This window comes from Danio rerio, chromosome 9, assembly GCF_049306965.1.
Source record: "Danio rerio strain Tuebingen ecotype United States chromosome 9, GRCz12tu, whole genome shotgun sequence".
Classification (NCBI taxonomy): domain Eukaryota; kingdom Metazoa; phylum Chordata; class Actinopteri; order Cypriniformes; family Danionidae; genus Danio; species Danio rerio.
The window spans coordinates 32,167,073-32,181,130 of record NC_133184.1 but is presented as its reverse complement, the minus strand read 5'-3'; the positions used below and the strand labels follow the sequence as shown (position 1 = coordinate 32,181,130).

The 14,058-nt window shown below is 36.3% G+C and overlaps 1 protein-coding gene across 1 annotated transcript; it reads left to right on the top strand.

Annotated features, from left to right (window-relative positions):
- Positions 1–1,214: 1,214 nt before the first annotated feature.
- On the top strand, positions 1,215–14,054 carry si:dkey-229b18.3. Its single transcript, XM_682097.9, has 7 exons — positions 1,215–2,597; positions 7,246–7,319; positions 7,418–7,652; positions 7,936–10,127; positions 10,310–10,519; positions 12,984–13,086; positions 13,172–14,054. The coding sequence occupies exons 1-6, from the start codon at positions 2,285–2,287 to the stop codon at positions 13,083–13,085; spliced, it is 3,126 nt and encodes a 1,041-aa protein (XP_687189.3). The 5' UTR covers positions 1,215–2,284; the 3' UTR covers position 13,086; positions 13,172–14,054.
- Positions 14,055–14,058: the final 4 nt, after the last annotated feature.

Below are 14,058 nucleotides of genomic sequence, written 5' to 3'. Positions count from 1 at the left end.
TGCGACAATTTTAGAACATATTTTTTCACATTGACGTTATGGGGTATTGTGTGCAGAATTTAGAGGAAATAAATTAATTTAATCCCTTTTGGAATAAGGCGGTAACAAAAAAAAACTGAAAAAAAGTGAAGCGCTATGAATACTTTCCGCATACACTGTATGTCCCACTGCTAATAGACAAACTCTATTTTTCACTTTCACATAAGAGTTTGCAGTGTTTGGATTCAGCTGTTTTATAAAATGTATGCATTTTGCCAATAATAATAAAAAATATTCAAAAGGTGTAACATTTTGCAATGTTGGATAGCTTTTGAGACATTCGATGGAGCTGAAATTTAAAAGGAAAATACAGTTTAATATATTTTGCAAAAACAAAGGGCAAATATGTTTGGAGTAAACATTAACAAAGTCACAGTTAGATATATTTAAAATAAACAGATTAACCCAGTATCTAGCTAATATTATGTTACTTTAATAACATAACTTTAAAGAAACAATGTGCAACTTTTTTTTAAAGTGAAGTTATATTGGAGTTGTTCTACACTGATACAAAATAACATCTGATTTTGACAGACAAGAGCAAAAATATATTTGTGCTAAAAACATTATCTTTTAAAGTGATGTTTTTATGATAAAAAATGTTACTTTCGTTCCTGCTCTTCCCTATAGAAGTCAAGATTGCCAGTATTTAGCTTTCTTTAAAAGATCTTCTTTTAGGTTCAGCAGATAAACTCATTACGCTTTGAAACTAAATGATGGGGAGTAAATAGTGAGTAAATTTAAATGTTTGGGTGAACTGTACTTTTAAAAGCGCTTCGTTGAAAGCATAAGCTTATTATTTTATGTTCCCTCTTCTTTCATTTTTGGTAAATATACGAAAAATGGCAATAGAACTGAACCACCCACAAAGACCAATGCATGAATAAATAATAACCGAAACTGTGACATGATCTCGACACTCAAGCAGATTAATATCTGTATTATATGTCTGTGAAGAGCTCAAATTTAATAAGGCCAGGCGAAACGATATTTTCGCTTTGTTGTGCTTTTCATATTGATAAACTTGACACTAAGTAAGGTAACGCTGACGTCAACAACCTATCGTCATGTAGGGAAAAAGTAGGGAAAACAGTCTGGTGAGTGACAGCCCAAATAGCCAATAGCGTGGTCCTCAGCGGCTGTTCTTTAAAGAGTACTCCAATACGCATCGAGGAAGGGAGGGGGTGAGGCAATTGGGCGTCGAAGCGAAGTTAGGTTGACGAATGGTAACCAACAAGAGGACTACGAGTTAAAAATTGGATTATTTAATCATCTGACTGGCTTTAACGTTACGTGAACGGACGCGGAGCCCGTTAAGGAGAACACACGGATGATATTGTCGGTTCTGGAGGCCGTCGTTGCGTTTGGATGTGTTTCGGGAAGACCTCCGCTTCTCGCGCATAGGTCGCGCGACAGATTAGCTGCGGCGTGCTGAGAGACCGAGTTCAAGAAATCACAAGTTGCACGCGCGAGAGGAGGAAGACCCTTCCGCGCGATTTTACTGCTGCCCGCCCGACAAATGTGGACGCTTGGCTCTCCTATTATGACGTAGTTGGCGGTTCGTGACACATTGTTGACTCAAGTGTAGTTACATCTTATGAAAGAGGCCCTAAAGTACCTGGCTAAATGATTGTAATTTCATGTTAACGGATGACAACCACTGCAGTTTTGACAGATTCGGATATTTCGATATATTTGGCATCGGCTTGTTTTTGTTCGTGATTCTGTTTAATTCTGTTTCCCAGGACAGCTGGGCTGTTGTAAAACTTGCAATCCGCGTCTCCGCTTTTTAATTTATTTTGAATAATCAACATTGATCGAAAATGGCTTTTGGTGGTGTTATTTGCTTGTCTTGAAATCAATCTTTCATGCAGCCTTTTACGTTTGATAGGATGTGAAAATGTCTGGCACATCTTAAGCACCAAAGATGATGGACTTTACAGTAACGTTGAAATATTTCGACTTCTAATTCAGTGTTTCATATCAATAACAACCGGGAGACCTGTTATAGTGAAACTGTTATTTATTCATAATCGATTTAACTTGCTTCTTAAAAATTCATTTGGAGGATTTTGCTGTGAACTTTTAACTTCATAGACACTTAGAGCATCCTCTGGATTTACAGAAGTCTCAATGTCGGTGGATGAAGCCTGTTTTAAAAGTTCAGCATTTTCCACACAGGGGAAACGATTATAAACAAGCTGCTCTTAAAGTGAGAGTGTTTTGAGAAAGAACACTGGTCAAAATGGCAAGTGAATGCACCTACGACTCTGATGACACCTTTCGCACTACTAAACACTCAGCGGACGAGCAGCGGGCACGCGCGGGATTTGTGAACGGCGACTGCGCGTCCGTCTCTACTTCAGCCCTCTTCGAGGTCATCGACGGCTCGCTTTTCCGCAAAAAGTTGGAGAAGGGTTTTGTCCAGTATCGGGAGGTTCTGGCTGAAGATAAGCGACTTCAGTCTATTGTCACCTTCCACGAGAAGAGACCCGGCAAGTCGCACCACACCCTCGAGGACACATACAGGCTGGTGGCCGAGCACTACTGGTGGGAAGGTTTGTCATTTTCCTGTTGCTTATTATATTTTTGTTACTACCAATACACTATACTGAACTGCCTGTTTTAAATTAGTTTTATATCCGAACTTTTAATTAAATAATCACCGTGAAAGTCACTTCAAAATCACTTAATCAAAACATTGGTATTAATTTGTTTATATTTATAAATTTATAATACTATGTAACGTTATGTGTTTATGAGAGCTGTCAACATCCTTCGTGCAACAGCGACTATTGGCTATGTAAGTTTATGCAAATGATCCACCTGACTTGGTTGAAGACTTGTATTAGCTCAATGGGATACAGCAGTAGTTCACCCAAAGATAAAAATTGGTTGTTAATTTACTCACCCTCGGGCTATAAATCAGATGTATGTTTCGAATTTTAAAATAAGATTTTTAGCTGGGAATGGGATTAATGATGATTCATATAAATCAACAAGTAAAATGAAATCTCCTACTGCTCCTTATGGACCCAGCAAACAGTTTTGTGTTTAATAGACGTCTAATAGACATCTAAATGTAGACAGCTTGGCTAAAACAAAGCTAAACTTGGACTTTCAGTGAAAGTCTATTAGACATCTAAGAATAATCCAAAACTAGACTAGTCGTCAAATAGACAGATTAGACAGACATTATATGTGTAGTCATTTATTTGGTTTATTTGATGACTAGTCCAGTTTTGGCCTATACTACTATATTCATCTATTAGATTTTCACTGACAACCCAAATGTAGCCTTGTTTTAGCCAAGACAACTATGTTTAGACATCTATTCGACATCTAATAGACATCTTTTAAAAATAAAAAAAATGCTTGCTGGGGCGTGAAACAGTCTAATGTACTTAAAAGGTTGGGAATCTGATAAGTTAGTCTTCCCGATTTGAAATCATACAAATGAATGTAAGTGTACTTGTAAGTTGCAGCATTCAGTGTAAAAGTAGCTAAAAAGTACATTTTTAATGAATAATACAAAAGACATCCACCCTCTCCATTATAAACAAACAGCATGACGTTGTGAGATCATGCCTGTGTGAATTACAGTATATCATTATGTAACAAAAAGCACTACAGACAGTCATGAAACCGCTTAAAAGTTTACTTTAATACATTTAATCATTAATAGTTTGATAGCATAAGACACAAATAATTTTGTTTTAGTTCTATTTTTTCTACTCTGCTAAAACTTTTTTAATGGTTTACAGAACAAAAATATGACCTACATCATTTATGGCCTGAAGATGAACCCATTTACAGCAAAATATAATTTTAGCTGAAAGGGATAGTTCACCCCAAATTGGTAATTCTGTCATCATTTACTCACCATAAAGTTGTCTGCCTTTGAGTTAAACAAAATAAACAAAAAAAAAAAAAACAACATTTTGAACAAGTGAGGAGCAGGTAAATGATTACAGAATTTTCAGTGAGTACATTTACATGGACACCAATAATCCATTAAGACTTGGAGAAAGTCGCTTTAAAGGCACTGCAGGCATGTAAATGGCTTAATTGAAGGCGTTTTCCCATTTGGTGTGCTGTATCAAACTTCATTAAAACAACTCTTTCAGCAGTTCATTCTCGCATCCAATATTGTTTGTCATATGGGCATGAATGAAATAATGCTAAATGAAAGTGAAAGTGCCAAACTACAGTTAAAGTCGACAAAATAAAAAAAGAAACACACGAAACTCCGGAGAAAATGTGGATAGTGGAGTGATGCAGTGACATTAATTGAATTATGTACTATTACATGTAAAACAGGATTATAAAAAGAAACATTCAAAAAGCAAGTCATGGAAACACCTTAATCACATTATTGTCTTATTCAGATTAATGCAAGCAATTCAATTACTAATGTCCATGTAAACATAGTAATTTTTGTGTGAACTATCCCTTTAATGTTCTACTGCTGTAGCAAGTATTGTATTGTTCCATACCAGTTTAGTTTCTTTCTTCTATTGAACACAGAGCAAGATATTTTGAAGAATGTTGGAAAGCAACAGTGATTGACTTCCTAACATTCTAAAGAGAAGCTTTTTTTTTTTGTGTTCAACAAAAGAAAGACATTTATAAAAGTTTAAAACCATTTGAGTGCGAGTAAATGGTGTGGAAATTTTAATTCTGGGGTGAACTATCCCTTTAACACATGCAAAGTGGCACAGAGATGGCATACCTCTATTTACAAGTGAGTAACAATCACAGGGAACAGTGTGTCAATCTCTCAAAACTCAAGTTACACTTATCAACATTATCTTTTTAAACTCACCTGACTTTCACTGATTGTCGTGAGAGTGGCACCCATAAAGATGGCTGTGATGTAGCATTTCAATTACACAGAACCTCTAATTTGAGGAAATTTTAATGTGCATTGGAGCGGTTTTAGAGGGCGGGATGATGAATCTCTGTCAGGGACACCTAATCTCAAGAAATCTTTTGATGTTTAAAATTCCTCAACTGTTTCTGGAATGTCAGATACACTTTTTGTTATGCTGGGTATTTAGATGATAGCTTTGTGATGGACTAGTAACTGAAAGGTTGGTTTGAATTCGGGTTGGGTTGATTAAACACTTAAGACACTTAACCTTGGGTTATTCCAGGAGCTTTGAACCTGTAATTTGCATACTATTAGCTTTGGATTAATGTCTATTTAGGATACTAAGTCAGGATGCACAGTATACAGGTTTTGGAAAAATACTTATATATATATATTATGAATCATAAAACAGATGAATCTTCATCAATGCACAAATACATAAGATGTGATGAGTAAAATGAAAGCTCAAACGTGTAAGTATGTTTGTATGTGTACGAGGATATGCTAGAACCAGCTTAGTTTTGGTTATAATTATAATAATTAATTTGCACTTGCAATTTAAACAATCAAATACTATTAATTGAATTTGATTGAAGCAAGAGTTTTTCTATATTTGCTGTCAATAGTATGAATAGTATAAATCTGAAAACTAAAAAGTCAATAGAAAAGAGAAATAACTTGATTTTGAGCTTTTGTTTACTCATCCTATGTATTACTGTTGATCAGTTGTGAATAATAAATGTTAATTAAACCAGAATTTATGAAAGATAAATGATTAACTCGCCTGTCAATCTCTAAATTAACCAAAAAGATCAGGATGAGCAAGTGGTATTGAATCTCAACTGATAAAAATAAAACTTTACAGTAAATCAACCTTTGTTATAATTCATTACATTATTTGACCTAAAAAAGTTTTCCATTTCAGTAATTATATTTAATGAATTAATAATAAATACACAGTGTGTTGCCATGTTTAAACTCATAACTAATATCAAACAAGATGAATAAATGCTGTTTATGATGATCATTTATTTGCTATAACATGAAATCTAATGGCTTGAATGTATTGAACTTATTTTTAATGTATTAAGTAATCTGTCTATATATCTATTTATAATTTTAAGTATAATATATTTATCTCAATAAATTGTAACCTGTTTTTTGTTAGATTTTTTAGGCTGGTTATTTGTCACATGTGGTATCAATTTAGTATTGATACTGAGGCGGTACATTCTAGTATTGTCTCAAATTCAAAATTAGAGTATCTGGCTATCCTTACTACTACCAACTAAGACATAATTGTTAGAGATGTAAAATGCACTAGTAAAAATAATCCTTAGAACCGCCTTGATTGGTTGATCTCCACAATTAGGAGCAAATGTCAGCTAAAGTTTAGATAGTTTTAGCATTTGATTTTCTATCAGGGGCTTGTAAATTTCCGACAGTATTGACCTTATGGTTGATTGATTAGCTCAATCTTCAATGCATTTATCTCGGGTACTGTCCCATTGGAATAATCTGAGGTTAAGAGTCGTGTGATTGGTCATGTGACTAGTCATAAAAGTTCATGGATCAGCATGATTCTGAGGTTAAATCACACAAGCTTTCATTTAGATCTTTTAACTTCCAACCTACACTACTCCACAGTCCTCTGAGAAATGTTTGGAGGATGATCTATTCTTTTGCTTCACACTCAGTGGTAAGTTGGGACTTGTTGTGATGGGAGTAATAAAAAGTTCTGAACTTTCAGTGCTGAATGAATTGCACAATAATTTCTCAATTCAGTGTACTGGGGCTGAACAGCAGTATTTTTTGTCAATGCTGAAAGGAAGAAAAAACAAGTCATATTAATTTGTTATAAACTATGCAAACAATTATTTTTATTAAGAATAAAATATACATATTAAACTAAAAATTGGGGTGGCTAATGAAATTCTAAATTGCTGATAACTCTATAATTTTACCAAAATTATTGACCCCTTCATTTAAAATTTAAAGTAGGCAACTGTGTGTGTGTGTGTATGTATGTATATAGTGTTGATTAAAATTCTACTTCTAACGGTTTAATACGATAGAGCTCTCTGTTCAAAACGTTTGATATTTTTATGCCAAGCAAAAAAGTCACCTGCTGTGAAGTGAAATTCCTACACAAGCTGCAAGTTGCCATTTTGTCTAATGTGAAAGCGAAAGAGAATGGGTTATGCCCACACAGAACTAAGCAACTTGTGGAATTGGAGCAGTCTGAGAGAGCTGGCTTTCATTTTACATAGGTGAAACACAGACAAATTGTTCTCTGTAATAGTTTTTTAATTGTATGTTGTTCTTCCTTTTAGGAATGTATTTTCAGGTCAGAGACTATGTCTTAGGCTGTGAGGAATGCCAACTCAGTCAGTCTGAAAGATCCGTGGTAAGACTAATTTTTAAAAATGCATTTATCCATGTCTCATTCAGGTTTACTGCTTGTTTTGAATGACTCTCTTACGTTTACTTTTTATCTGTCTCCAGTGTTCTGATGTAAGTCTTATCTCCAGAATGGTGGAATCCCATAGTCATGAAGTCTTAAGTAAACTCAATAGCCAACGGGAAGCAGGACTCTTTTGTGATATTACACTGAAAACTGGTGGCGGCCAGTCTTTCGTCGCCCATAAGGCAGTCCTTGCTGCAGTGAGTGAATACTTTCAGGAGTTATTTACTGAAATGGACTCAGCCACTGATCCCCAGTCACATGTTGACCTCACAGGTATTGGTGCAGTACATATTCAAGCTAAACCACTTTCTAAATCAGTGTTTGTTCATACACGTATTTATATAAAAAGGGTATTACTAAAATTTAGCTTATTCCACACCTTCCACCAAATTCTAGTAACCTATTTACTATTAGTTTTTTTTTTACTTTACAGAATCTGTCAAATTTGTGTTCCAGCAAATCCTTATCTTTTTTAGACTATCATGATCTTATTTCAGTACATAAAATGTCTTTAGTTCTGCCCTTTAATCTGTTATCATTTATCTTGTTCATACAGGTTTCAGTGAACAGAGCTTGCTTGCTCTCTTAGAGTTCTGTTACACTTCCACCCTCAATCTGAATCTGGATATTTTGACAGAGGTTTGTACCATGGCCCGCCATCTACGCATGTGGCCTGCTCTCGAGGCTTGCTCTGCTATCAAAAGGGAGCGAGAAACTTGCCAGTTACACCCCCTGCTGAGTATTCCCGGAGAACCAAATAATTCAGTGGCTGGACCTATTAGGAAAGAGCACTCCTTAACTTCAGGGGGGAAAGTGGGACACAAGAGGAGGAGACCAAATGAGGAAGGAGAAGGCTCAGGTTCTTCCTGTTGCATCCAAGCACAGTACAGAGAGCACACTGTTGATAGGCTGACAGATGAGTCTGAAACAGAAACCTCAAACCCTCAGTTTCAGTGCCAACCCCTGTCTAGTTTTCAAGTTGAGGAAAACTGCTTTCCGTGCAGTCCAAATCGCAGAATGAAACTTATGGACTTCAAATCTCCATCCTGCAAGAAAAAAACATCCACCCGCCCTACATCATCTGTCATCTCAACATCTCCTTGCACATCAACTCGTTCTTCCTCTCCATCACGTCGTCTGCTTCGTTCTTCACCTGGCGCTGCACTTGCTTTGCGCAGACTCCTGCCCAAAATTGACCTCTCTACCAAAAGAAAGAAGAAGACCTCTTCTTACCGGGTATACAAGCCCCAGTATGAAATCTCAGCGACTTCGTCCAAGTCTCAGGCAAAATCTTTCACTCGTGTTACCTCACTAAATGTAAAGCAGGAGGATGTGGAGGAGGATGTATGTAAACAAGTCCCTCAGGATGAGGTGCATAGCCCACGTGCTCAGGAGAAATACCGCCTTCTTAGCTTTCTTGGCTTGCGGAGAAAATCTTTAGTTCCAGGTCCAGAGGAACTGTCTGGCTGGGGCCAGAAAAAACGACTAAGGAAGTTAAAAATCAGTGACTATTCGCTCACAGCTCGACGTAAACCTCGTGCACAAGATGTCCCACTGAGCTTTGGGACGAGTTTAGGGGTACTTGCTGCTGTTAATCCTACTCTGTCTCTCTGTGACATGAGCAGAATGGACTTGCTGAACAGACCAGTGAAAGTAGAACTCCAAGAATCTTGGAATCAACAAAGGTCTAAAAGGAAAAGACATGATCCTGTTCAAACAATTACAAGAACTACACGTAGCAGATCATTGCTGCAGACAGACTCCAGTGCAATCGATTGTCCTATCAGACGTCTCCACAAAAATCAAGACAAAGCACCTTCTTCACCTGCACGAAGAGGTCGAGGACCAGCACACAATCCCTCTTCCCCTTCAAAAAGCACTATGCTTAGAATAAAACGAGACTCTTCAGGCAGTGCCATCCTGCAGCCTATTCATCGTCGCAATACTGTCTGCAGCTCCCAGGGAACTCCATCTAAAGGAGTAGGACGTAGGGGTCGCCCACCAGCAGATCGCACTGTAAGGGTAGCCACAACAATGTCGCGGCACAAACCTGGGCCAACAGGCAAACCTAAGAGTTCAAAACAAGTGGAAAGCAAAACAAAATGCAGTCGTGTTTCAGGAATACCTCAAGGAAGACACAGCAGAACAGAAAGAGGAACACAGGTAAAGGAGAATAGAAAGGTTATGAAATGTGCAACCAGAAAAAAGACTCCCGAGGTTCAGTATAATGTTATGAACTGGGATGGTTCCAACCATCAGCATCTTCATAGCCATCCTCTTTACAAAACCATAAAGGAAGAGCCAGCTGACCCATTGCCCCTAGCACAGCCATTCCCAACTAATGATCCCTCAGATTTGGGAAAGCGTCAGAGCAAACCACCCGTCAAACTGTTGGATCAAGGCTTCCTCTTTGGCCTCTGTCGACCACCAAGTGGCATCAAACGAGAGGAGGAGAGTGTGGACATCTACCTGACTCGGTCAGTGTCTCACGGAAGTAGTTCCAATTGTGATTTGTCACCTGGGAAGAAAGATCGGTTAAGGGCCAGGTTAATGCCAGATCGGACGGGTCTAAATGGGCCTCACTGGGCTGGACTTGGCAACAGACAATCACCCTTTTCCCAAAGGATTGGCATTCAAGTGAAGACGGAGAGAAATGAAACGAACACATCACACGTTAGCCGAAGTTCAAGACACCCCCAGGTCAGTAAGAGGAGTTGCAAAGTGACAAAAGAGCCTACAAAGACAAAGGTGAGGAAAGGTTTTTCTCATGCTAGCAATTCATGATGTTTATTCACATACTACGTTACTATTTTATAAACATTTGTGCAGTCTATTTTATAAACACTTGTCAGTCATTGGAAAGAATGATGCTAAATTTAAACTAGTAATAAACATAAAAAGACACTTATTTATTTTTTTTGTCTTTGTAGAATGTAAATAAGCTGCTTCCTCTAAGCAGTCGCCGTTCCGTCCTACTGGAATCTATCCGACAGTCACGTCTGAAACAGCAGAAGGGTCCTCAAGACAAGTCCTCCAAAGGCCCACATGCTTGCCTGCAGTGTAGAGCCTCCTACAGGGACTGTGATGCCCTTATAATGCACCAGATCAAGCATATTGAAGGCAAACACTGGCCCTGCCCGGTATGTAAAATGGGATGACATCAGTGCATCTACAGTGTCTATAGTGCAAAGGTTTCAAACTCAATTCCTGGTTGGCCGCAGCTCTGCGCAGTTTTGCTCCAGCCCTAATCAAACACAGCTGATCCAACTAATGAAGGTGTTCATGACTCTTTTAAACACCTTGATTATTTGAAGTTGGAGCCAAACTGTGCAGAGCTGTGGCCCTCAAGGAATTGAGTTTGAGACCTATACTTTAGTGCATCATCATTCAGATGAAGATGATTTAGTATCAGTTCAGTAACAGACCAAATTACCTAATTTGTTGCTGTAGCATACTATGGCAAAGGAGGCAAGACGCATTTGCAAGTAATTAAAACTGCTACTATTTTAAAAGCCCACATCTGGGAAAGGCGGAACACAATGTTGAACATGTTGTTATTTTAGGTTTGATAAATTCAAGAAAATAGCTTTCTTTGGACAGGTAAAATGAATGGTTCAGTTCTTATACCTAACTGCTTTTATTTGAGTAAAACTGAGGATGCAGTCCAATGTGATATCGACATATCTTTGATAACGAACTGAACTGTGAGACCTGTGTATATCTACTGTTGGGCTGCGTTATTAACAGGTGATTTTCATGCCCATTTTGTCAGTACAACCTCCAGCATTTGCATTCAGGGAGCAGAGTTTGAGTCACAATTCACTGATAAACTACGCAAAAACGGTTTTAAAAATTAATTTGATTTAATCAAACGATTATGATAGTCCTTCTGTGATAATGACAGCTGTTTGTGTAGCTTCTTAGTAAACTAATGATCTGTATTGTGTAGTAAAAGCTGCAAGCAGGGTGTACGCGGGGTCTTAAAATGTCTTCAATCTCAAAAGCTAAATTTTAGAACTTAAAAGGTCTTAAATCTACTGAAATGTTGTGTTGTAGGTCTTAAATCTTTTTTTTAACAGGTCTTAATTTTCACGCATAGCTACCCAATCTGGCCATTAACACCCATACAATCAGCAACAGTCCATCTCAATAAAACTCTTTATTTAAAAATAGCATTTAATTGCTTTCTTTACAGTAACATTTGCTTAAAAGTTCTTCATTTATTTACTGCTAAGGATATTGACCTGACCTGTATTTATTATTATTATTAAATTATTATTATTGAAGACTGAAGTAAAAGTAAGAGTTAAAGGGTTTGTAAATGGGTATATTTGAAAATTAATTAAAAATATTCAAACAAAATAATTCTTATTAATTTAATGTTTTTTTTTTTTGATAGGGCAAGTAAAAATCTCTAACTGGGATATTCAAAAAAAAAAAAAAAAACTCCTTAGCATTTAGTCCTGTGTAAGTGTAGCATTTCATAATGGTACAATAACATTCATAATGTTTTAAAAGTCTTAAATTTACCTTGGTGAAACCTGCAGAAACCCTGTGCAAGTGAAACTACCACATATAACAACATACTTTTACCCCAAACTCCCCTCATAACTTCAGTCAAGTGTTTGATATTAATACTGTGAGAAGATTCTATATTCATGTCTATATAGACCATTTCATTAATGTTAAAACAGCTATCATAACATTATTTATCATTATGTGGTTCTTTTTGGATTCTCAGAAGCTATAGAAATTAAAAATGTAAAACAGGAAATACATTGGGAACATTGTTTTAGTTTACATCCCTAAACATGGTCTATTGGGGAAAACTGCATAAATAATAAATGACATGAAATTAACCTGGAAATAAATGAAAGACACTTTGCAAATTATAATTTTGAGATCAATCATAAACAAACTGTCTATACTAGATGTCGAATAGAACATTCTAGGTTGACTCATTGACTTGTATTTGTATCTACTGAATAACGAAGCACCACCTAAATGTAATTACTGCCAAGCTGCTTTTACCATGAAACACATTTTGTTGGAATGTGAAAGTTTGATTACCATTGGACAAAATTTTTATAAGGAGAGCACTTTTTAAAAAAGATATTTTTTAAAAAGGTATGACCAGGACGAATCTTAAACTATTTAACAAAAATTAAACTGAAAATCCTATTTAACTTTGAATATTTTTTGTGTGAATTTTATTTATTATTATTTTAGATATTTAAGTAATTTTTTATTATAATACGAATTTGTTTTAATTATGTGATATTTTTATGTATATGTGGCAATAAATAAATAACATGATCTATTGGTGATGAAAGCTTGTCTATCTACTTTAGGGAGCTAAAATTTGGGGTGCAGATGATTTATTTTCCTTTGAGTAAAAGAGCATCATTTGGAGTTGGAGTAGGTTATTGGTAGAGCACAGGATTTAAGTTGGATCCCAAACCAATTTCTCTGTGTTCACTCCATCATTTCGGCCTACTCTTTATTTAACAGAAAAAACTGTATGTCAGCCATCTTAACCGCTCTGGCTTTGTAGTTCTGTATCTGGCTTCGTCCTTTTTTCATACTTCATTCTCTCTCTTGCAGTTATGCAGCAAGACGTTCTTCAGACAGAGAAATGTGAGAAATCACATAAGGACACACAATACCAAGCTCTACAAATGCCGCCAGTGCATTGCTGCTCAGTGAGGTCAGTCTGTAATCTACAGATGTCTCAATCTTTGGGTTTTCATTTATTTCCACAAGCGTTTTAATGTACGGCTTTCAAATTTTAGGCGAAAAGCTACAGGATAAAATGAAGAGGAACAAAGCTTTGTTCTTTAAATAACGCTGTAAATACCAAGGATCTGTGACGAATGACAATAAGGTTGAGTTTATTGATGTAAATAATTTGATGATGGTTTAAGTGGTCTTTTTGCTCAATAATTGTTGTTGTTATTTAAGTAACTAAACTGAAGTTGCTTCGGAATTGATACAGATATGTTGAAGCTGAACTTGAACCCATGATGTTTTTTTCTCAGGGGCGAAGCCTGATAGTCAAGGTGATATATGTGTATAATGAGAAATGTTTAGAATGCTTTAAATTTGTTAATACTAATGTAATTACTACAGTTGTTATTACTATTGTTATTATTATTATGATTATTTTTTATAAATGGCATAATCTTGAGTGCACTTAATGTTAGCTTTGTTTTGAAACCTAAGAAAGAAGCGATGGACTGGGATGTACTTGAATGATTGTTGGAGTGGAGCCGATGGACTGTCTGGCAATGTTTTAGAGAAACCTCTTACAGAAATTAGTCAGGAATTTTTCAATGAAGGTTGGGTAAATGGGGTTCGAGTTGTTCTAGAAATCACAGAATGGTTAGATGCCATTTTGTGAAAACATTTGTTTGACTACAACTTTTCAATTTGAGAGTTACTGTGTCTTTCAAAACAAGGGAATCCCAAAATGTCTAATGTGATTTTGTTCCCCCCTTTCTCCTCCTCCTCCTTTGATAATTCCTTGTCTGACTTTTTATGCATATCCTTCTTTAACACAAAATGCAATGGACTTATATGAAGTTTTAAATGTTGAGGTGTTTTGTCTGAAAACACAAGTTTAAAATGTAGAACGACCAAATAGCCATATAAATAAATTTTGCATTTTAAAATTTACACC